The 25566-nt window shown below is 44.3% G+C and overlaps 1 protein-coding gene across 2 annotated transcripts in view; it reads right to left on the bottom strand.

Moving 5' to 3' along the window:
- Positions 1 to 22989: 22989 nt before the first annotated feature.
- The window catches only part of PLPP3 (phospholipid phosphatase 3), a 100956-nt gene continuing 98379 nt past the window's right edge, over positions 22990 to 25566 (bottom strand). For both annotated transcript variants that reach the window (XM_078670124.1, XM_078670130.1), the window contains exon 6: positions 22990 to 24271. In XM_078670124.1, the coding sequence (XP_078526250.1) occupies positions 24149 to 24271 (123 nt within the window). In that variant the 3' untranslated portion in view covers positions 22990 to 24148. The remainder of the gene's footprint in view (positions 24272 to 25566) is intronic.

The raw sequence follows: 25566 nt of genomic DNA, 5'->3' as shown, positions 1-25566 counted from the left end.
ACTTTTGTGAATCGGCTCCTTCATATTCAGCAACGTAAAGTCTCAGTGCAAAAAGGTGACTCTCTGGATATTTCCAGGATTTTACAAAAACATAATTATTTCCCGTCTAGTAGCTATGTATAAATGTTCGAGGTCAAGACAGGTTTCGAGCCTTGTCTTGTAGCATTCGAGTTGCATCGTCCCACAGCTGCTGACAGATGTGGCAAGCTCCCTTATGCAGGGACTTACTGCCGCACTCAAAAAGCAGCCTCTGACGTGTGCGCTGGGTAAGTGTGCAGCTAGAGGTGACAGGTGGGGCCTCCCATTAATGACATCAGGACTCCTTTTAATGGTGACGTTTGTCTATGGGGCGCTGGTAAATGTGGCAGTCACACGCATGCCATTACACATTACTTCAAATCTACTAGTGTAACTTTTCTTTGGTGTGCAGCCAAAGTGAATATGTTTCCAAAAAAGTAAATAACGGCCTCTTGAGCTAAACACCTGGCACACAAGAGGAATTCTGTTTCAAGTATTTAGGTGTGTATGTACTCCTTTGACTGCAAGTTGATGGTATATGTTATCTGCTTCCAGAAGCTTTTTCTCTGTAAGGGGGCTTTTACTCTCTAAACGTGGCTTTCGGTTTATAAGTGGTCACATCTTTGATATAGTCCAATTCACAAATGATTTTGCAAAGTTCAGGTTTTATAAGCAAAAACATTTACCTCATGCACAGAAATGCTTATTATTGATCTGCAGACTCAGAAACGGTGGCATTTCCATTCACAAAGTGGGTTTGAAAACTCAGAAATCACGGAAAATTATGGAATTTACCACATTTTAACTCTTTTAGGGTCAGAGATTTAGGTGCTCCTGTGTAGGCGAAAATGTGAGTATTGGTGAATGTTAAGAAAGAGTATTGTTATTTGGAGTGGGAAGTTGCCCATCTCAAGAAATAATTACACTAACTTGTCAGGGTGAATCCTAAATTCTAACCTGAGCTCAACTCCCTTAGGCTTAGACAGCAAACAATAAAATCCCAAAGTGAGTTAAAAAAAAAAAAAAGTAAAATGTAATAAACATTACAATCAATTGATTCAAAAGTTTTTGCGGCTAGATATAGCCATAAAAGCACAGACATTTATCGACAATTATTAGTACAGATCCAAGGTATATTCCAAATTTCATATAAACATTGGCAATATGCAAGGAAAATTAATACCATTAATTTACAATCGTCATTATGGGGTTACGTAATTACTAAAAACACTTTAAGAATATAATTTAACTGTACAAATTCATAAAACTCTAAAAACTCTAAAACTAACCTCCCACATCACTCAAAGGCTAGGAGCATACCAGCCAGTCTCCCTCAGGAAGAAGAGAACTCCATAAATAATCAAGGGGCTAGGCATGACAAAAAATCAATTACAGTTCATTACTTTTAGACTGTTCCAGTTTCAATAGGTTCCTACGGATTGACCACATACCAAACAAGGATTTTGATACCGCACCCACATATACCAGATTGGTATCAGTTTTTAAAATCCTAAAAAAGACTAAATAATTCCTGATGCCCAAGTTCCTCAAAGTTGAATAATCCATTTGGACCTTGGGTTTTTGTATGCCACGCAGAAGAACATAACATGTATTAAAGATTCTTCCGCTGTGTGGCACCCAGGACACAGATGATTTCGTACTCCTGCCCATGAGTTGGTAGTCGCATATAACGGCAGTGTTCCAAATCTGAATTGAAGGAACAGCTTCTTTGCTAAAGTAGGATGTATGGAATCAGGACCCCCTCAAATTCATTGTGGCTTTTAAAATCCAGAATCCTATACGTTAGGCTCGATGGATTTGCTAACTGCAACATTTTTGTCAGTTTATACTCTTTGAGAGCATATGCCAAGTTTTTCTTGGAAATAGCTTGGCAGGATACTTCAGGGTCTGACCAAAGGTTTCCCATGCCAATTGCCCTTAAAGAGTGCTTTACATAAGAAAGCCAGGGTATACTAGCCGCCCCTAAAGAAGTCAAAACCACTTTGAGTTCCTCCCTGTAGCTAAACAGCTCATGGGTACTCCACAACCGCCCCAGTACAGCAGAGGACGTGTCGAGATAAGGTCCGCGACAGGAGGGATATTTAAATCCATCCTGAGTGGGACTAACGGTATTTTTTGGCAAGGTCAGAATTTGTCTAAGAAAATTATTTTCAGTTACTGTGAGGGCATTATGGGGCTTATGCCCCACAGTTCTGCCCCATAAAGGGAGGCTGACCTAGCTTGAACCCAATAGATTTCCAATGCTGGGCTCATCTTTTTTAAAACACAACTTTTTTGAACTTTTAAAATTCCCCCTACTGCCTGGCTCAGTTTTAAGTTAGCCTTATCCATCTGAGGCCCCATCCCATTTTTCAGTCAAAGTGAGACCCAGATAATCAAAGATAGGCACCCTTTCCAGGGGACCAGCCTCCATCATCGGGTGAGGACAATTAATGGAGTTTGCATTAAAAACCATATATTTAGTTTTGTTAATATTGACCACGAGATTCCTTTTTTTACAAAACAGGGCAAATTTATTTAAAACACGCTGCATACCCATAGCTGACTTTGAAAGCAGCAGGGTATCATCCGCAAACATCAATGCGGGAAACCTAGTATGGGCCAATTTTGGGGAGTCTATATCCTTAGTGGCAAGTAAATCATCTATCAACCCGTTTAGGAAGAGGGAAAAGAGGGTCGGTGCCAGCACACAACCCTGCCTAACCCCCTTCCCAACAGGAAACGGGGCCTTTAATTGACTGTTCCTGCCATACCTAACTCTAGCAAAGGTACCTTCATGAAGTCATTTAAGCTGGAAGCATAGGTATGGTGGGGCCCCTATGGCCAGCAAAATACTCCACAGCTGGTTACGGTCCACCATGTCGAATGCTGATTTCAAATCGACAAAGGTTAGGTATAGACTCCCTCCTTCCATGCTTCCAGTAAATTAACTGGAGCCTAAATAACTGGTCTATTGTGGAGATTTTGGCCCTAAATCCTGCTTGTAACGGGGTCAAAATATCATGGTCGCTGATCCACTCCTGCAATCGTTGCAATAGTACCCTTGCATAGATTTTTTGGGATACATCGATGAGACTGATTGGCCTATAATTGGCCAGATTCATGGGTGAACCTTTTTTAAACATTACACCAAAACTACGAACATCCAATAAGAGGAACCAGAGATATGAATTTTTAAAGTTTTAAGAAAAAATAGTGGCAAAAAGGACCGAGGGCCAATAATAGTTTATGGAAGCAGTAGACCAGGATCTAGGTGACACTTCAGACCGAACAAAATGGGGAGTGGGTCGGATACAAAAAGAGGGTGTGTCCCGCTCTAAGATTTCACCTTCTGGCTTAGGCATTTTTATACAGCTTCAAACCCCCCAGCAAGGCAAGCCTGAAGCTGTATCTGAGGAAGGTGCATCAAAATCAGACATCTTTGCCGTGAGGTCCCCCTTAAGTCCCAATTTTTCAGGGTTTTTGGAGCAGCTCCTCTGGGTCACTTCTAAGGCTCCCCGGACTTCAGGGAAACCACTTAGAGCAAGGACTCAATACATCAGAGGCCACCTGAAATGTCCAGTCCAGGTCCAGTTAGTATTTGTCAGCTGGTCATTTCAGGAAAAATGCCACCTACAGTTTGTTGTGTCCCTGTAGCCACACAGGAGTTCAGCCGACTGACCATGGGAGTTCCCTTCTTTGTCTTGGGTAAAAGAAGGAGTGGGTCCAGTCTTTCAGGGTTCATTCTATGGCACAACAAGCAGGGTACATTCGTGTTCCAATCTTCTGCAGGTCCAGAAGTGTTCTGAGGAGGGTTCCTGGGATGCCACATTTATGGTTAGCACTAGCCACTGGGGAGGATTGCCTGCTGCACACTCCCTAACCAATGTGGAAAAAGATCTAGGGGGCAAGCATAGTTAGCATACACACTTTTTCAGCAGTTGCTGTCCGCTCTACTGCAGACAATACAACAGTGTCCCATACTAATAAAAATTCATGATGAGGAAATCATTTCTTCTGCTGAACTCTTGTGTCCATGCAGAGTTGTGGCTAGGAATAGGAGCAGTCATGAGGGTGCTCACTCCAAATCAGTTCTAGGTGGTAGCTTCCCTCCCACTGGCTTTGGTCCCAGCCCAAGTGGTAAGGGCCTTGGGTTAAAGGCCTTTCCTTCTTTAGTTCTCCCCTTGTTAGACATTGGATTTCTGGTTGGCTAGGGTATGTGCTAAAGCCAGGCAGAAACGACCACTCTAGTCAGGGCAAGGGAGTTACACGCTGAAGATAACCCCTGCTCACCTACTTTGGTAGCTTGGCACGAGCAGTCAGGCTTATCCCAGAGGCAATGAGTAAAGTATTTGCGCAACACACTCACACAGCAGCAACACACTAGGCATACCACAAAATAAACTCCACACAACGTTATATAAAAAGTAGCCTTTGTATTACTCATAAAATACATTACAACATAATCACATATGTACACTGAGCCACCTGCCACTATGTATCACTTCACAGGGGATTATATACATTACAGGGCCAATTGGGCCACTGCCATCACCATTAGAACAGGTAAGAAATAAAACAACCAGTAACTACTGTTAAAGGCACATAGCATAAACACATTATGCATCAATCACATTAGGCATAAACCTCCTAAATCAGCAGTGCACCATAGTAACACTGACGAGGTGCCGACATCATTTTAGGGCCTTGCGCCAACCAGAACACAAGGAGATCCCAGGCCACCTGGCCTTCCTCGGGGGCCCATCTAGGGCTTCCCCGCAATGCCCTCTGTCCACAAATATCGGGGCTCTATGAGCACGTGGCTTCCACTGGCCCATACTCTAATGGGGCAAGAGTGCAACTCACCTGTGTTTCTCTCATGCCAAAAGAGAAATACCCCCGTTGTTGCAGCTACCCGCAATCTGGCGGTGCATCTGGGAAAATCGGCACCAACAGTGCTTTGGGAACCCCCCTCCAGGGGCTCCTCTTTCAGACATTGTAGCTACCCGCGATTGGCAGTGTAGCTGTAACCCAAGGCTGGCACCAACAGTGTGCTCGCTCAGCCCCACTCACCAGAAAAGGCGGGGGGTGCAGCTCAACCGGTCTCTTCCAATGGGGGTTGTCCCCCCCGGTGCTCGTGATGAGTATGCAATTGCCCGCGATCATGCAGCACAACTGCGATAAGGCAAAAGTGTGTCACTAGGTCTTCCCCACAGGCCTACTCACCGGGGCCTTTCCAGACTCTTCCGGTCTTCTGCGATCTCCGGTGGTGCAGCCAGACCAGACATCTCCCTTTCCAGCGCGGACCTTAGGTCGCGTCTGCCTCTCCCGGGGACAGTCTCACAAGCCCACAAGGCGCCGGCTCTTCCCTGCAACCAGGCTTTCATTTCCTGACTTCCAGCCCTTGCATGGGCCGTCCGCATATGGAGCAAAGTCTCCTTCCACTTGGCTCCTTCCCGCTTCTGGGATTCAGGCCCCGCCCAGAACCAGGCTTTCACTGCCTGATTTCTGGTCCCACAACCTCCTTCCTCCGCTTAGGGGAACTACGCGGGGCTCGCCCTCTGGCACTGTTTACGCCGCGGTAGCACCCTTCGCTGCACTGCTGGAGCCTACCTTAGGCTCAGGGAGAGAAAATAGACGAAGCGCTCTCCACGCTCAGTGCTGTGCTGGTGCCCACACCTTCGGGCAGATCCATTTTCAGCACGGTCAAAACGTTCTGGGTTCAGAGATACAAATCAAGCACTCTGCCTGCTCTCAGCTCCAGGGCTCTTCACCAGGGGAACATTCCACCAGCGTCCAGAGCGCTGCCCCCCCAGGTTGGGGTTAGAGTCTCCTCTCAGCTTAATCAGCCCAGGCAACCTCAGCTTCAGATCCCATCACTCAGGAGCGATGCAATTCTACCACATGTACAAGTATCGTGTTATTTACACCTCTTAGCTTCTGGAAGTTGCTAGGGGGTCATAGCAGAGGTGGGAGTGTCACAAGGTGTCTGTTTTTTTCCAGGTTTTAGGACATCATGGTTAGCAATTTAACCAATACATATATTTCCCAAATACCCCCTAATTATTGCAACAGACAAAATTAATGTTCTACTGCGTAGCACAGTTCCCCAATGTCATTGGATGTGTTGATGGCACACATATTACCATAGGACCTCCCTCAGCAAATCAATTCTCACACTCAATGTGAGTGTGTTGCCTCCTATATCATAACGGACCTTGTGACCAGATTCCCAGGCAGCACCCATGACTCCTTCATGTCCCGCCACAGTGGAATATAAAACTGACTGTCAGGGTGAATTTCGAAGGTTTCTTTTTACATGGTAACAGAATTGCTGACTCAATTAATACAGTGGCCAGAACAGTTTGTGTTATGTGACCTAATAGTTTTCCTTCTCATGCTCTTAAGGAGACCGTGCATATGCCTTGCATCTCTGGATAGTCACACCATACCTACCTCCAAGGACAAGAACTGAAAGGCAGTACAACAGAGCACACAGAACATCACACTCCATCATTGAGAGGACCTTTGGAATAGTGAAGTCCAGCTCCCGCTGCCTCCACAAGACCAGCGGAGCACTACTGTACCTTTGAAGTGCTGTAAGCTAATCGCCACATGTGCCATACTGCACAAGGTGTGCGCCACTCACATTATTTGTCATACTACACAATATCGCCTTGAGGAAGGGTCTGCACAAAATAACCATTGAGGACGAATCTGACTCAGATGATGAATTACCACCACTACAGGTGCAGCAGGATGGGACACATGCAGTAGAGTCATGTAGGATGCACAGAGATCACCAGCAACTTTTTTGAGGTAAGAGTGATTACAACATCTAAGAAATAGATATCACACACAATGGTAATGCATGGCGCATAACAAACATATTAACGTTTACTCAGGTTGAGACAATAATATATCCCTCCAAAATCAACAGTATTCATTGCGAATGTAACATTGAGTCAACTAGGCAACAAAGTATGTAATTGCAAACAAAAAAACAGTAGACTCATGACTCTGAGTGTTCAGTGGATTCACTTCTTCTGCTTTGTCAGCAACACTGGCCTGTTGACATGTCAGGCCCAGAAGTGTTTCGGCATGTACACATGGTACTGCATGCATCCTGCATAGATGTGCCACTGAGGCCTCTTCGCTCTCAGGTGGGGACAGAATGTTGGGGACACAGAGGTTGTGGGTCTGTCTATTTTCAAGGGCCATGGTCACTTGAACTAACCCAGGTGCAGCATCTGACAGCAGTGCTTTATGTCAGTCTACATGTTTACAGCTCTCCTTGCTAGAGTTGCTGTGGCTACTCCCAATTAGTTTATGGAACGGGTGAAGACATCAAAGCATGCCAGGCACTGCCTGTGCCTCTGTCTCGGCACATGGTGCTCCTTCTCCATGGCAGTAATCCACCAGTCTTTCCATTTGTGCAATTGCGGCATCGAGCTTGACATTCTTAGCAGATACCTATTGACAATCCTGATTTGTTTGATTTGTAGGTGCTGCATGGATATGATGGACTTCTCCAGGCCACCAAACACAGGAGAACACACTGCCATATCTTCTGACATATTCTCATTGTGGACTGATGCTGGTTGGGCTCTACGTTGTCTGAGTGTCCTACCCATAGATGTTGTTGTGTCCCTGCTTTGGAATTGTCCCTCATGACCGTCCACAAAGTCTGGTTATGGTGCAATGGTTGCTCTCCTATCAGTTTGAGTAATGGGCATAGGAGTTGGTAATGTGCTGTCATCTATTTCCTCATGTGTTTCAGTACCTTCTTCAGCCTCAATAGATTCTGACATGTTCTCTATGTGATTTGTGGAAATGCATGTATATAGTTAGTGGAAATAAATGGTAAATGTCTGTTCACTACATTGTTGTAACTGTGCATCATGTGTTTGTGACCTGTTTGTAATGTGCAGATATATGTGGTGAGGGCCTCAGCACACAGTACAACATGCACATTTGGTGTACTAAAACTCCCATAATGCATTGCCAATGTAGGGCAAACATCTCAATTGAGTTATTAATGTTGTGATGTTTTATTTGTGGCATTGCATACATTATGTTATGCTAAGTAAGTAAAGGGGAGTGGACTTACCCTGGCTGGTGTCTGTAGGACTGGAGGTCTGAATGTCTGTCACTCCCACCGCTCTTTTTGGTTCCAGTGTTCACTCAATGAGTGACTCCATGGGAATGGGAAAGAGTGTTTGGAGGGTCCAACGCCTGTGCCAAAACCCTCAACCATCTTGCTGGCCACCTTCTCCTTTGTGCCGGATCTCAGATCATACCAGCATTTCGTGATCTCAGGTATGGTCCTCTGAGTCACACCAAAGGAGTTAATCTTCTCCAGAATGCTGTTCCATATCTTGGTCTTCTGGGATTCTGGAACAGTAACATTCTTCTGATAGACGTTCCAACTTCTTCCGAGAAAAGCTGACCTTCCTACGGCCAGAATCCTTGTCCCGATCTTCCTTGGACATGGTGTTGTATAGGAATTTCCCAAAACCACTTGAGGTAGTGAACCAGGAGCACTCCTTCCTTCCAGCACCTTGCTAGGCTTCAGGGTTGTGGCTACACCCTGTATTTGTAAACTTCCTGCTCTGCCATCATCATTCTACATCCAAAATGTGACTCTTATTAGGAAATCGCAATTTTGCAATATCCTAACTAGCGATTTCCTATTTGCGAATGTGAATCTGTCGAAATGACTATTTGAGGAATCCACTGTTACATACATCTCATTTTGCGATTCCCTAATAGTGATTTCTGTGAGATTCACTATTTGTGATCCGCAAAACATACGTTTCGTACATATGGCACTTGGACACAACTGTTTACTTTGGTCAAGAAGTCAGAACCAGTGTAGTCCTCCATCGCCACGTATGGATGAGATATACTGGTTTTTCACTGGATGTCCAGCCCTCCCTTAAACATATGCCATCTGTTTGGTGAGAAAGTGGATTCTAACAGGAAATGTTTTAAAGAAAGTTGAGCCACTGCGAGTTCCTTGTGCCTTATGGCTACCACAAAGTAATTCCATCAGAACACCCCTCTCTTTAGTAGACTTTATATTGGATTGGCATACTGACAATGGCAGCCTCCACTACACCACCTTTCCTCGCTGCCACAGCAGGCACACCGATCCATTCGAGAAAAGGGGATGATGATCCGGAGTCGTCCCTGACTGCCTCAAAGTCGGGCAAGTCACGCCATTGCTACAAATATAGGCCTAGACAAAAAAGATCTGAATAACTACAGACCAGTCTCGAACTTACCTCTTCTATCTAAAATCCTAGAAAGATACATGCTCCTGCAACTAACTCAACACCTGGATAGCATCAACCTCCTCGATGCCCACCAATCCGGCTTTAGAAAGGGCTGCAGCACGGAAACCGTGATCCTCAACGTCATTGTCGACATCCACAAATCACTGAATGTGGTTAAATGCTACCTTCTCATTCTCCTAGATATATCGGCAGCTTTCAACACGGTCGATCACAACCTCCTCATTAAGGCGCTTCAAGAAAGGGCAGGTCTTGATGAGGTGGTCTTACAATGGTTTTCCTCCTTTCTTCAGAACGGCACCCGAAGAATAAAAATCAAAAACGTTATGTCTGACCTACACCATGTTAGCAGGGGAGTCCCCCAAGGGTCAGTGCTCTCCCCACAACTTTTCAACATTTACATGGAACCATTCACAACCCTACTCAGAAAAGCCAACATCCCCTTCCACCTTTATGCCGACGACACACAGATCTATCTGCAAACCACCTCCATTGATGACATTCAGAGACTGAAATGTAATGAAAAGTGAGACTTATATAGCACAACTGTCTCTCCTAACGGAGTCTCCTGACGCTGAAAATGACAAAGATCAGTTAAATGGAATAGGACCTTAATTAGGTCTAAACAGAGGGTATCCCAAAGATCCAGGTCTTTAACGCCTTTCTGAACTGCCCGTCCCGTTAAATTACTCTAAGTTCCTTTGGTATGCAGTTCCAGGCCTTAGCTCCTAGTACAGTGGCTGATCTCCCACCTCTAGTTACTAATTTAAAGCTCAGCACTTAAACAAGCTTGCAGCACTGGACCTTAATGTTCTTGCTGTAGTGTATGGCTTAAATCGTGATGAAAGATAAGTTGGGCCCAATTGACAATGTGCTCTGAAAGTCTCAATAAAAGTTTGTACAGAATCCTTTTATGAACTGGAAGCCAGTGGTGGGTCTTCAGGGCGGCTGAGGCCGACGCCCTGCGTGGAAGCCCTAAAACCAATCTGGCCGCGGTGTGCTGGACAACTTGTAGTCTCCTCAGGATAGTTTTGTTAATTCCTACGAGGAGGCTATTGCAGTAGTCCAGTCGCGATAGTATCAGGTCCACTGCTACTGTTTTCTTGGCGGCTAACAGGATCAGGTTGAAAAACTTTCTTAAAGTTTTTATAAACCCAAAGCAGGTCCCATATCAGGACATGGGGCTTAAAAGAAAGGAACAAATCAAACCAGACACCCAGATTTTTTGCTACCTCCACCGTCGCTGGGGGGGGCTGTAGTGTTATCTGGTCACCAGTCCTTGGGTTGAAAACAATTATTTTTACCAATAGGTAAAATCTCAGTTTTTTCGGTGTTACAGCAGAGATGGTTATCCTTCATCCACTTTACAACTGCTGCAAAGCAAGATTTCAAATTTTCTTCAGCATTGGTAGAATATTTATCCAGGGACAGAATTAACTTTCAATCCCATCGGACGAAATCAACGAGATGAGAGGAGCCATATATATATTGAACAAAAGTGGACTGAGTGAAGCCCCCTGTGGCACACCAGAGGACACAATCTGTGCAGGTGAAAGAAAGGATCACAACGAGATCACCTGCTTCCTATTTGACAGGAAAGATGTAATCCATGCCAATGCAAAGTCAGATATGCCACAAGATCTCAGTCTAGCTAACAAGATGTTATGTGAAATGGAATCAAAAGCGGCAGACAAGTCCAAAAGAATCAGGACCACCTTCTTGCCGTTATCCATTATAAATTTAATGGTATCTGATATCTCAAGTAACACAGTCTCAGTTGAATGTTTTGGTCGAAAACCAGATTGACGGGGATGGAAAATCCGTGTTGACTCTGAATAAGCAGAGAGTTCTTTGTATACTATTTTCTCTGTGATCTTGCCCAACAGTGGTAACAAAGATATAGGCCTGTAATTGGATAGATTAAAAGATTCAATGTTAGTTTTTTTCTTCAAGGGCTTCACTATGGCAAATTTCCATTCTTACGGTACAATACCGGTGGAGAGTGATGAGTTAACAATATTATTAATCACTGGATTTGCAATATCGATGATGTGATGTAATAAAACTGGGGGACATGCTTCCAGTGGGGAACCCGATTTGCAGGCTAGTATCGCCTCCTTAGTCTGAGAGAGAGAGACCGTCTGAAAGGCATGAAATCCAGACTTGTCGTCGCTAATATCCGGTATCTGACCCTCAATAAGTCCTGAGGAATTATAAGCCTCGAAGTTCTTTTGAATGGCCTTGATCTTGTCCTCAAAGTGTTTAGCAATTTTATTACATAACTTCTGTGAGGGGGGGATTTCCACATGTAGACCTTTAGGATCAGTAAAAGACTTTACGATTGTGAAAATTTCCTTTTGATTATGCTTTGCTAAAATTATTTTATTGTGAAAATATTCTTTTTTTGCTGATTTAATAGCTAAATGATATCGTTTCCTAAAAGTTTTAAAAATCTGTAGATTGCGAACATCATATCCCTTTCTCCATCTGCGTTCCAGCTGTTTAGATTGCAGATGAAGTCCCTCCAGCTCTTTTGTGAACCAAGGGTCATTATGAGTTTTTCTTTTACTCTGTCTGGGCGTGTGCTCCGTTGGGGCTAATTCTTCGCCTATAGACAAGATCCAATTAGGAAACAGGCGAGAATCCTCTCCGGGTTCACCTATGAGTGTTAGAACCTTGTCTCGGGCGATAATGGGCAGAGAGGGGTTTGTGGCTAAACGATGCCATTGTCTCCTTGGGACCCCTACATCATTTGTCCCCACTACACTGTCTTTGTTAGAGATTAGGAAATTTAAGGAAATGAAACAGTGATCGGATCAAATCAGCGGAATTGGATTGCCTGTCTGAAGTAGACTGCAGTTAGTGCAAACCGCATCCAAGGTGTGTCCTACTCTGTGTGTTGGTCCCTGGACCATTTGTTTCATACCCAGCAAATTAACCGTATCCAAGAAAGATGTCACCCCTGGACTATCCATACATTCCAAGTGCAAATTAACATCGCCTAATAATGTAAAGTTTGAGTATCTAAGCATGGCTTCGCTGAGAGCCTCTCCCAGCGAGTCCAGGAATACCTTACTGTTGCGAGGAGGGCGATATAGCAAAGCTCCAGAAAAGGAAAAGGAGTTGTTAACAGCACAGCAGAAGCCCATGTGTTCTGCTCCTCTAATTCCTGATAAAGTGAAGATTTTCCATTGTAAGGCTCAACGACACGCTCAGAGAAGTCCAACCCTGGCTGTCAAGTAACCACCTAAAACTTAATCAAGACAGGACTGAAATACTCCTCACCTCAAACAAAGAAGAGAATCCACAAATGACGGAATGGCTATCTGCGATCGAAACACTCAACGGAAACATCACCATGGCGGATTCTTTAAAATCATTAGGCATCACTTTAGACCCGAAACTCAATATGACCAATCACATTAAGAACTCCACCAAGAGCGCCTTCCTAAACCTGAAGATACTGAACAAAATAAAACCTTTCATCCCATCCAAGGACCTTAAACAAGCTACGCAATCACTGGTGTTATCTAAATTAGTCTATATGATCAGAGCCCTCTCAGGCACATCAAAAGCGCACCTTGCCCATCTTCAAACAACGCTAAACGCAGCAGCTAGAATGGTCACAGGAGTGAAGAAATTTGACCATATCTCACACGCACTCAGAGAACTAAAATGGCTCCCAGTTGAATTCTGTGCCAGTTTCAGAACAGCCTGCCTCACCCACAAAGCCCTTCACACAGGCAAACCTAAATACCTGGCCTCCAAACTTAAAAAAGCCGGTCAAACCAAGACCCTCCGGACCTCAAACACTCTACTACTCATCTCGCTGAAAGCACGCAAACAAAAAACCGCAACCCGGTCCTTCGCGGGCAACGCATCCAAAATCTGGAACACTATTCCCCCACATCAGAACTATCCCCTCCTTCGCAAAATTCAAAGGACAGCTCAAAAATCTTTTCCTAGATCGGTCCCTAGCAAAGCGACATGAGACACAGAAGCCCCGATGACATTACTCCCTGGATGGGTGTGTGACCCTAGACTATGACACCCGGCGAAGGCACTACTAGTCTTCATTGACCCTGGTTATTTAACCCACTGAAACTCATCGTTCATGCCTGATACTGTCTCGCTATTTTTGGCACTTGTATTGATACTTTCACTGTATTTACTGTTCTTGAATGTTTGGTCTTGTGCAGTATGACTGCTGTAAAGTGCTCCGATACCCCCGGGTCTGGCTAGCGCTATATAAAACTTCCTAATAAATAATAATAAATAAATGTTCAAGCAGACCGTGTGCTGGTCTGCAGGAACATAGATCCTCAACCCCAGCCTCAAAACCGCTGTAGCTTTCCCTTAGGGTCCTACAACCACTCTGTAGGGATCCAGATGCATCTATTTCAGGGGTGGTGACAGACTGCATCAGGCAGTCTCCAAATTGAAATTGTCCAATGGGGCTTTGCCATTCTATTCCTCGACTCACCTCATTTTCTGCCTACATTAAAGCAAATTTCATAGGACTACCTGGCAGTCTTACTGCAGGAAGTGCAGGCTATCTTGTCCAGAAGAGTCATAGAGAGGTTACTGGCCTTGGAAATAGGGACTGGATATTATTCCCAATATGTTCTGGTGCTGACAAATAACGGAGACCTTCGCCCTTTGAATGGCATCCTGTGGAAAGATACATTTTGCATGCTCACATTGGCTAGTTCCTGTCTGCCCTGGAGCCAGGTGATTGGATGGTAGCCTTGGGTCTGTAAGATGCATATTATCATGCACCCATTCTGCAGTGCCAAAGATGTTACCAGCAGCTGAGGAAAGGCCTACAGCCCTTCTAATTTGCCATGCTCCCATTTGGCTATATCAGTGCCCCTTGGGTGATCACAAATGGATGGCGGTGGTCGTGGCATATCTTCAGAGATTGAGATAGCAGTTTTACCCTACTTCGATGACAGGCTGTTGAATGCAGGCTCACCTCTGTAAGTTGTAAACAACCACCAGATCACAACAAAGGTTCTTACATCTCTGGTGTTCATGATCAACGTGCTGAAGTTACAACTGACTCCTTCATGGGAGCCATCCTGGATATAGTGCTGTTCAAAGCTTTCCTTCCAGTTTATTGAGTCCAGGGCATTCGGACTATGATACAGATGTTTCAGCCTCATTCCTAAATCTAAGTGGGAGTGGCTGCAAAGCTTAGTAGAAAATTGGCCACCTGCATCTTGTTTGTTGGCTGTGCCAAATGGCACATGCAGGCTCTGTATTGAGATCTGTCTCAGTGGGCCCAGCAAAAGGTGAACCTTTTGGATTTCATCTAGGATTTGGGGAGACTGCAAATATATGTAGTGGTGGCTGTTAGAATGCATTTAAAGTGGCAGATCCCTCACCGTTCCCCATGCAGGGTTGAAGGAGGTGACAAATGCATCACTAAAACTTGTAAACTTGGGGATTTGTAGAGCGCAGTTGTTGCCCGTGGGCGTCCAAGCGCTAGGGAAATCGTGAGCCTACAGAGCACAGGGAGGGGAGAAGAAGATAGCGGATTAGCAGGCAGATGTGAAAAGATGGGTCTTCAATTGTTTGCGGAACATAGTAAGGTTCTGGGTGGCTCTAAGATGGAGAGGTAGAGCATTCCAGGCCTTAGCTGCGTTGTACGTGAACGTCCTTCCGCCGGTTCTGGATCTCTTTATTCTTGGGACTACTGCCAAGAGGGTCTGGCTGGAGCGGAGACTCCGATTTGGGATGTAATGAGTGATCAAGTTACGGGTGATGATAGGACCCATGTCCCAGAAGGCTTGATGGGCTATACATAGCGCCTTGAACAGAACTCTCTGCCGGACCGGTAACCAGTGGAGGCTTATTAACCCGGTCCTAACTGAGTGTCTGTGTGGGATTTTAAGTAGAAGGCGATCTGCGCTGTTCTGAGCAGTTTGCAGCCTTTGAAGGGTATATTCAGGTGCACCCAGGTAAAGTGCGTTATTAAAATCGAGCCGGGAGTGGATGAGTCCTTGAATGGCCGCCTGTTTGGCTTCCAGGGGGAGGATAGGGAAGATTTTGTTTAGCACTCTCAGAATAGCAAAACATGTAGCTGAGAGTTTAGTGGCTTGGGTGTTGAAGGAGAGTGAGCTATCCAGCCATACCCCAAGGCTTTTGATGGAATTTTTTGGGGTTGGCGGCGGTCCTAGGCTTGGGGGCCATAGGGAAGGGGGAAATGCCGGTTCTGAGGGTCCTAGGAGCATTAGCTCAGTTTTTTCTCCGTTCAATTTCAGGGATGATGACGTCATCCAGCTCCTCACTTCCTCCAGGCATTCTACAGGGTTGGTTAGGTTATCTGGGAGAGGTGGACTCTGGCCTCCGGCAGAAAGTCCACTGCACATCAATCTGTTGGAGTTGTGGGCCATCCACGTGATGCTGAATGCTTTTCTGCTGTTCTTCAGAGGGAGACTCGTGCAGGATCTCACACAATACCGCCACCAGGTGGTACTGGAACAAGCAGGGAGAGATTGGTTCCTGATCCTGTGACAAGAGACTCCATCAGGGTATATCCCACGTTATGAAAAACCTGATGGGATTGTTGAACACCATTGCGGATGAACTCAGCGGATAGCACCTGCCAATCACGAATGGCAACTTCATCCTGAGGCAGCGCAAGGAATCTTACAACAATGTTGAAAACCAAGATTCCTTTTTTTCATCAGCCCCGAGAACATACAGCGTCAGAGCTTTTGTGTGCTGCAGTTCCCAAGAAGGCTCTTTCGGAGACGCATTCAGGCTAGAGTGGAGCATGGGGCTCCTGTATGCCTTTTCACCACTACCTGTCCTGATTCAAGTACCAAAAAAGATCAGAAACGGCAGGTCCCAAGTCATCCTAGTGTCTCTGACTTGGACCAAGAGGGTGCGGTACCTGCCTCTGAGCATGAACATCTGTACCCCAATCACAGTTTCACTTTGGGAAGATCTTTTGTCACAGCAGCCTGAGTATTCTACACCTCGACGTAGAGATTTAGCGGCGGCAGTTGACTGCATTTTACCTCCAGGGTAGTGGATGTTATCCTTGCTGCATGGTACCCATCTACAAAATCAATTTATGCAGGACGCTTGGACAAGATTGTAGCCTGGTGTAGAATCCACAACTCAGATAAGTTGCACGCTAAACTTTCTGATATTTATTGTTTGTTTTGTGTTTGGCCCAGCAAGACTTGCTTTGGACACAATTAAAGGTTTCCTGTGGGCCCTTTCAGCCTTTTTGTGTTTGTTGGACCAGGTGTACTTGTTTAATTCACCTTTTGTGATGAGGAATTTGAAAGGTTTGACACATATCTTTCCCCCAAAACCTTTTGTGATGCCAAAGCAGATTCTCAATTCGGTCCTGTCTTTCTTAATATATTCTCCCTTCAAGCCAATTCACAGTTGTTCATTGCGTCCCTTTTCACCGAAACGATTTCCTCATCCAGTTTACTTCAGCCCATCACATGAGTGAGCTTTAGGCTCTCATGGTGCAACCATCTAACACCCACAATTTTTTCCAAAGTGATGTTGCCTACAAGGGCATCCAAGTTGTACAAGTCGTAACTCCTTTTCACCTTGGGCAATACGTCACCCTCCCAATGTCCTTTGCTCCTCCTCACCCCTCGAAAGACTTGAACTTTTAGCTTTCACATTGATCACCCCTCGTTGGACCCCGAAAGAGCTTTGAGCTTTTACATTGATCACACTAAAGAGGATCATCTGTTTTTGGGGGTCCTCTATTTCAAAAAAAGGGAAGAAAATAACTTTGTTCACTTAGACAGTCCTCTGCATTATAAGATTTGCTTCAAATTGGCCAAGAAGCAGGCCCTAGAAGGTTTGAGGGCTCATTCCACCAGGGCCATGACTACTACCATTGTGTTAGCATGCAGAGTACCTGTTCTGGGCAATTGCCATGCTGCAATGTGGGCATCAGTTCATATGTCCACAAAGCACAACTGCCTTGACAGCCAGGTCTGATGGTAAGGACATGTCACCTGTTCGGTCCTGCAGGATGTTTTAGTTTAAGCCCATTCCACAGACCCTCCTCTTTGGGAGGCACTGGTTTGGTGTCTACTCGCAAAGTGAGGAATCTCTGGTTAGATTTATCAATCAGAAGCACAAGTTACTAACCTTCTGTAATGGTCTTTCTGGTGGATACTTTAAGTTCAAATTCCTCACTACCCTTCCCCCATCTAAAAAGGTCCCAATCCAGGGATTTGCACTGTGGCACCTCTGATTACTTTTTGGGCTCTGTATCTGAAGGCATGGGAAGAGGAAAAAATAAGCTGATGTCAACATGCAGGGGCAGCATCTATATCAACTCTAATCCATCACAATTGGATAAGATTGAAGTTACATTGGAGCCGCACAACGGGACCTATTGGAATGCGGTACTGCTGTGAAAATCTTCGAGATCCAGTGTGGTGCCTTGGGATTATTTGAAAAAATATGTGGTTACACATATCCATCAGAAGTGTGTCTACGCGTTGGCTGCGATACTGATAAAACATGATGGCCAGCAACATAGTGTGACACACAACCTAGCACTATTCTGAAAACAACGTGGACATGGTTGAGCTAATTGCTATTTATGCTGTTTATACAAATAGAGGTGCACAACATACTACATAACATACGATATTTAATAAGAGGCATTGAGCATTCGTCTGCAGCCATTGGCTGTAGCATGGCATTTCATGGAGGGTTACATTATCAGCTTAAAGCAGTAGTTCTTATGGATGTCTTTTTTTAATTCTAGAATTATATTTTATGATACATAATGCATTATCTCCTTAACCCCTTGGCCGCGGCGTGAATTCCGCAGAGGCGCTGAGGGGATTTGGGGTGAGCGCGGCGCCGCCATGCTCGTGTCGGAACCATGCCGTCATGAGCTACAGGCGGCATGTGCTCATTATGGCGTGGTACTGTCACGGCCCCCCCTGCTCATTAATTCGCCCGCACAGGCGGGGAATCAGCGCCGTGATGGAACCACCCCGTCATGAGCACACGGCTACCGAGGCTCATGACGGCGTGGTTCCATCATGAGCAGGGGAGGGGTTAAAAGCGGTGGTAATACATACATTTTCCAACACATTCTGCTTCATTTGTTTTTTTGGGAAGCAGTAAGGTGCCACTTTTCACCATCTTGGTACAAAAGGGGGTGGTGACAAAAGGGGGTGGTGGTGGTGTTTGATTGGTTCAGATGCTCCGTCCATCACCACCCCCTTTTGTACCACTTTTCACCATCTTTGCAGAAAAGAGACAAAGCTATCCTAGAACATCTGCTTAACGTTCACACAACACAATACCATTACTCACTTAATTTTTAGCTACTTTTGTTTAGAATACTGTGTTCTGTTAGCGTGGGTGCGGGTGTTTCTGTGCAGTCCTAAGGCTTATGGTCATTCTTAGCTCTCACCTGTGAGAGTGCATGCACTCTCACGGGTCTCTCGCTTGCAAGAGGTATCTGCCTGTATAAGGGGCTTGGAACCCACCCATTGCTTGCCATTCATTGGCTTAAGTGTCACACTTCTTTGAGGGTTCCAAAATGGTCAGCGCTTGCATGCCACTTCCTCCTCTTTCAAGTGTGAGCATGGCCCAACTATTGATTCATTTATTCTGATTAGGGTCCTTTTGCTGTCCATTCACTGTTCGTGCTGTGATTAGGGAACTTTTATCTTCCAAATGCACTTGTACTCAACGTTTGGTGGCAATTTCCCCTTCCCGTTTGCCAGTGCTTGTTGCATCTGCTCCTTTATGTCTGTGTTCAGTGCTGATTGTTGCAGTTTTATATAGCCTGGACTGGACCAGAAGGGACTGAGGAGCTGAACATGACTGAACAGTTAAATGGCATTTCTTTTTTTCTCCTATAAGCACAGATATGAAGTGATTTGCCCAGGATCACAGGATGTTGAGCCTTCGCCGGGACTCCAACCTGGTAACCCAGTTCCAAAGGCGGCTGCTCTGGCCATTATGGTCACCCCTTTTAGTACCTTTGTTTCTGGTTTACCAATGCAGCAACAGAACATAGCTTCCTCTCTAAGAAATTGCATTTGGACTCAACCTTTAAGGGCAATTTCCGCCTCCCAACCCCTTTAGCCAATGCTTGCTGCATCGGTCGCTGCCAGTCTGCGACACAATCATTTTTTTAAAATAAATACATTCAATTCGTCTGGTTTTTAGCTTGTTGTGAGAGTCACAGCTGCAAATAAGCCATTATTATTAGTAGATTAATTTGGACAAGGATTATTAGAAGGCGAGAGTCCACTGTTAACTGTGAAGAAATACACAGCAGGCTTCTACATCAAACACTTAATGGGACAACTTAATTGCCTCAAGTAGATATGATGACTCTTTTACTCCTCACTGGCTAAATCCCGCCTCTCTGCTTCTGATGTAACAATCATTGGCAAAGCCAGTAGCTCTCGCTCACAGGAGCTATTGGCTTTGTCAATGATTTTAGCCATGTTGCAGAGCAGTGCAGTTATAGTGCAACACGGATAAGTTAGGGGAAAAAGCACTATGACTTGCCTCGTACCGCATTTTCCCTAGCTTAGTATTGGTACACAGCAGCAGTGCTGCTATTCAACAGGAGTAAAAAACGTTGACGAAGTCAATAGCTCTCATAGGGGAGAGGCAATGGCTTTGCCAATGCTTGTTGTTCTTAGAAATACAGAGTAGTCACTATTCTCTTCTCGAATTCAATTGCAATGGGCTAGGTGAAATGAGATTACTTTAGAAAACAGGATTTCATATAAGAAAATGGACCCAATTAAGTCTCAAGTGGACCCCATGCCATGTGGGAGCCGTTCAGCCATTCTTGACTTTTCAGCAAAGCACACTAAGCATTCATCTCCTGCTGAGACCTGCTTGGCACACAAGAAGCAAAAGTGGGGACTAAAGACTTTTGTTAATGACAGAGGGGAAGGTCAGAGGAGCAGATGTAGACACCAGCATCAAGTGGTTAGGCAATAGGAGGTCTGTCGCACATTTTGGGTCCTTACTTCTCGTTGGCCTGGTAAGTAGCGTGTACCCAAGAGGCCTAAAATATAACCATCTTGTCTTCGTATATGTTTAGACATGACTAACCTTAACTTATTTGTGATTAAATTGTCCCACCCTAAAATGCTGATGTGTTCTAGAGTAGGGCCACTTTTGCATTGAACCGCACAAGTACAAAGGGAGACCATTACCACAGAGATCTCTGACCCGTCAATGCACATTTGTTTACACACAACTATTCCATCCTAGAACGCAATGTGAAGAGACTTCACTGAGGAGAACTCACAGTCTTTTACCCACCTCTGCAGCAGCCCCACTTTTAGCTAGCTCTGTGTCGCGTGCCAGACTTTAACTCCTTAATCTGTGGTCCCTATGCCTGGTGGTCCCTCTGGCATGCGCTCGTAAGTGCATGACTAGCGTGCTCTGGGGAGCTTTGCTACGTTCAGCAGGTTTAAGGGGTGATAAGAACATATGCCTCCTTTGAGGTACACTATGCAGATAGGAGTGTAATTTAAATCCTGAAGAAGGTACTTTCTAAGTAGGAGAGGGCACCGCAGTCTGAGCACGAGTACTCTGCTAAGCCGGTGTCTCTGGGTGATAGTTCATAAGTATCATCTGCGGCTATAATAGTGTAATGAGGCACATAGTTTTGTTGTTGTTCTGCTAGATGGTGGCATTTCCTGTACTGCTATAGACCGGAGGCATTGATGATCCTGCCGTTCTCCAAAATGCCTTTCTCCAACAGTACCATTCCCTCTCCTTGGGCAGCATGCTTGTGTAGATAAATCTTTGCCCATTGGCACCTCAGAGCAGAGCCTCTGGTGTAGCTTGCTGGGGGTAGGCGTTTGGCATAGGGTACGGGAAACATTGAGACGGCAGATTCTGGCCCACCTAGAATCATGTAGAGATTTGGTATAATGATGGCTAAGCCCACAGTGGTCCACTTTTGGCATTCTGTTCTTCTTACAAATCTCAAAAGAAAGGTGTCTCAATTATGAAAAGTAACAAAATGTACTAGCATATTCTTCAGCACCATATACTCAATAAAAACGTAAAGCATAAGAAATACAGGTCAAAAGGACTTCACAATGGGGACCAGTTACCACCAGTGAGCAGATATTGAAGAGCTGATTACCTACTGATTGTAGAGCTGATTATCATTCAAGCTATCGCATGAGGTTGTAAAAGATGACAAGCTTGTGTCATGACCGCTCGACCAGGACTTTCTAAAAGAAAGTATTAAGACATTGGGAAAGGATTTGCAGACACTAGATGGAGAAGACACCAGGTGAAAGTTAAGATGTGTGGCTTATTGAAATAATCTGATCGGCCTTTACCCAACTGTAATTGCTCCTTAGAATGCTTTTATGTTCTATGATTTCCCTTGAGCCAAGGTCATTGCATGTGCATTGGATGGGATGAACCTTATCAGGGGTAGTCCTGCTTTCTCGCAGCCTTTTAGTCGCAGAGCATTTCACCTCTTGTTTGAAGTGCGGATCTTGTCTTTTGAATCAATTATTAACCTTTCCCGTCATCTGGCATCCTGCTTGCTGCAATCTTATCAGTGAAGACAAAGGTTACCTGACATGAGGTACACTCTATTCCTGACTACAAAGGTGGGCAGGAGGCAGAGGGGTAAGATGTGCAATGCAAAAGTGCATTTTATTCTCAAATTCCAGAGACTGACATATTTCATAAGCACTAAATGCACTTTCATTCTGAAATAACACTATTCACCCAGAAGAACATTGCTAGTGGTGTGCAACCTAACCTATAAGAAAAAGCCAGAAAACTAGTTTCCAGTTGAATGCATTAATGAAATGTGTGTGGTTCAGCTCTGCGAACAGATTCATATGTAAGCACAGTTTTAGCTATCATATCACAGTCGATGAAAATTGTGAAGACAAGCAGTGGTGGTGGATTTAACCCGTTTAGGTGTGTTTTTACTTCTATTATCCTTGGGCAGGGAGAAATGATTAAAAGAAGTTCATGAGAATCACAAGATCATTCAAGCATAATTCACTATTGTGTGAGCATTGAAGTATGTGGGTCAAATGAGTTGGCTGTTGTATTGTCCATTCATTCAATGAGGAAGTATGTACTGGCAGTAAGTCATGGGCTTGAAAGTTTGCAATTCACTGACATAGGGCACAAGGTCTTCTGACACCGCAGGCACCAGGTACAGTACAGGAGGTGACTTTTATCATTACAGCATTAACATCAGTGAATTTGTGTTTCAGCGCACAACCCGCTGCTACATGTACAAAAAACAACTCACTCACTAACAGTTGTGTACAAAAAGCAACTCACGCACTAATAGTTTTGCCAATACAAACTTTAATTTGTATTCTACAAAAGTCTGAGAATAATAGTCTTTTCTTTACAAAAGGAAACATTACAAAAATACTGACAATTTAATATGATTTTTATACAATTGTTTCTAGTTGTAGTTATTTTTAATAAAAAAAATGACTACCATAGAACTACAATTTTTTAGTCGACTATAAAAAATTAGATCAATGCTTTTTTAAGCAGCACAATGTAAATTACACAGGTCAAGACACGGTTTATATTCATAGTGGATATATCTAAACATTATTACATTATTTCAGAAATAATATTTTACATAGTTAATTTTTATGTTTTGTACATTATTTATATATATATAATATATATATATAAAACCATAGCTTGCTATAATTGAAATGATAGGACGGATTCTGTTCTAATGTGCAAATGGCCAATCTCTCAGGGTTTATATGATCCCTTTTTCCATGTTTGCCCTATAAAAATATTTAATGGATGTTCTAACATTGTACATTTGCAGTTTCATTAACTTTCCCTTTCAGCAGAAAGGTTGGACATTGTCCTATTTGAACTAATTCAATGTTTGCTATGATTTAAGGGCTCAAAACTACAAAATATGGTGAATGGACAAACTAGGATTGATGGCCTGGTTCAGCCGTACCGCCCAGCGGCACGAGCTCTGAACGACAGGATCAATGTTCAATGGGAGTCAATCCCAAATTCATAGTGCTAACAGATTTAGCAAGACAGACCACAATAATTTCACAAAGAGTGAAATCCTGAGGTTGGAACCAATGGCACGCAAAACACTGCTGCATGTTGTCAATTCTAGAGGTCTTCTCTTATGCCTTTCTTCAACTCACCATAGGTTGGAGTTGTTCATTTACACTTGAAAGATTAGCAGGATTCTCTTACAATCAGACACGCCCATAGAAGTGGAAAGGCTTGGGTGTTAGGTTCATCGCCAAGAAAGCCGATGTCACATTAGAAGCTTCTTCTGCCGTGCATGATGAAGAGATGGCTTGGACAGCGTCTAGTGGGTGAACTTCATTCCGAACCAACGTCACAGTATGCATTTGAGCCACAGACAGAACAGTGGAAGAGAGAGGTGACTCCAGAGAGCAAATCCCAACAACCAATTCAGTGCTACATCGTTTCTACATAGTGCTATATTTTAGTTTCAGCCTGCTGACTGCAAAGAATTGGTCCCGCATAGACAGACGACTTGCTCTCTATAAAAGTTCACAGCTCTTTATGGCATATCAAATGCAGTGGTCACTATAACATGAGCACTTGACACCTAATTGCACGTCCTGAACTCTGGCTCCATTTGTATTTTTTTTTTCAGTTGAAAATGATGGCCACCCATGTCCTGCATAGTTGTGAGCTGAAGGCCTCATGGCAGACGTCACTCGTGTGGGTAAAAGAGAGGTCTCTCCCTACATTCTACTGTCTGATGAGATTTGAGGGCAACCAGCAGTTGCCTTCAGCAGTCCTTTCGCAAGCAGGTCCTGTGCATGTTACACCATGTTGTGGTGGTTATTTCGCTCAATGATGTCCACAGGTGTAAGGTTGTCCCTCTTGATTGGAGGAGGCAGGGAGGTCTTTGCCTTGGGCTTAAAGAGGTCCGACACATAAAAGACCTGTAAATGAATTAAAGATGTTTAATTAAAGCAAATGTATTACCCAACATTCTCCAAACAAAATTAAATGCTTTTATGGCATAGCTCATTGAGCCTTATTGTGCAAACGGAACTAAACGGAATAAATGTAGTACTCGAATGCCATTTCTTTTCTTAATCACTTTGATCACATGCAAACACAATGATTGGCCAACAAATTAATCCTAATAAGAACTGTGCCACTGGAGAAAATGCAGAGGATCGTCAATGGCCTGAAAAAATGTGGACCTGGAGCCAGTTTCATATGGATGGGATATATATTCATAATGAGTTTCACTCATTGAAAATTTTGACGACCTAGAAGCCGAAACCTTGAGTTTGTCGTGCACTGTGGGGAGAAGAGTCATATGGGTAATATTATAGGGGGTGTAGTGGAGACTACAGAAATTAAACTGGGCACCTTAAGCCTAGCTTCCTTTCTGTTCCTCTTCCTGTGTGCATAAACCCTGAGACCAGGGGCTTGAATGGCAGTCCCAGGGGTACCGAAGAGCAAGCTACGTAGCACCTATTATTCCTGGCGATTCCTATGGTTCGTGTATTGTGTGTTACGATGTACTAGAATGTTTATTTTACTTTCGGCAATGAGGAAATTGGAAGACAAACGATGGAGAAAAGAGTGGCTACATTCAAACCCTCCTGGCTGTACAACTGTGCACATGCTACTCTGCCACATAGTGCCTTATTGGGTAGATTTGAAACAAACACCAGCCAAGTCTATTTCATTCCTGCTTCATGTTTCCTTATAGCCTGCTGTTGAGGGCTGTACTGGTTGTTGAAGGCCCCAAATGCAAGTCATAGGCCTGAGCCACAGAGAAGGAGAGGGCCTTTAACACCTGATATAACCTGGGGCAAAAGGGCTATAATTGCATTCGACCCACTGAAGGTAGATTGCTCTAAATTATACAGAGAGAAACAGAATTACACACTATGGAATTTTGGAGCAGAAGGCTTATGCTGGCCATTATCAGCTGTGATCCACGTCATTGTCTTCAGTGGAGCTCCCAACATTGCAATGTTCTAAGTAGTGCTCCATAATTAAATTACACGCCAGAACTTTACATCCCCAGGAAACTTTTAGATGCACTAAATGGAGTTATGTAACAAAGGCACACAGCATTACCTGATTGTGTAATTCACTAGCTACGGACCCACCTGCCTCACTACTAAATATTCTCCTTCAGTCAACTGGAAAAAACTTTACGGTGCACATGCACCAATATTAGTATCTTATAGGTCACTTTTTCCCTCTACCAGGT

The sequence above is a fragment of the Lissotriton helveticus genome, chromosome 1_2, assembly GCF_964261635.1.
Source record: "Lissotriton helveticus chromosome 1_2, aLisHel1.1, whole genome shotgun sequence".
NCBI lineage: Eukaryota > Metazoa > Chordata > Amphibia > Caudata > Salamandridae > Lissotriton > Lissotriton helveticus.
The sequence above is the reverse complement of the archived record's forward strand: the minus strand, read 5'-3'. Positions and strand labels throughout refer to the sequence as shown.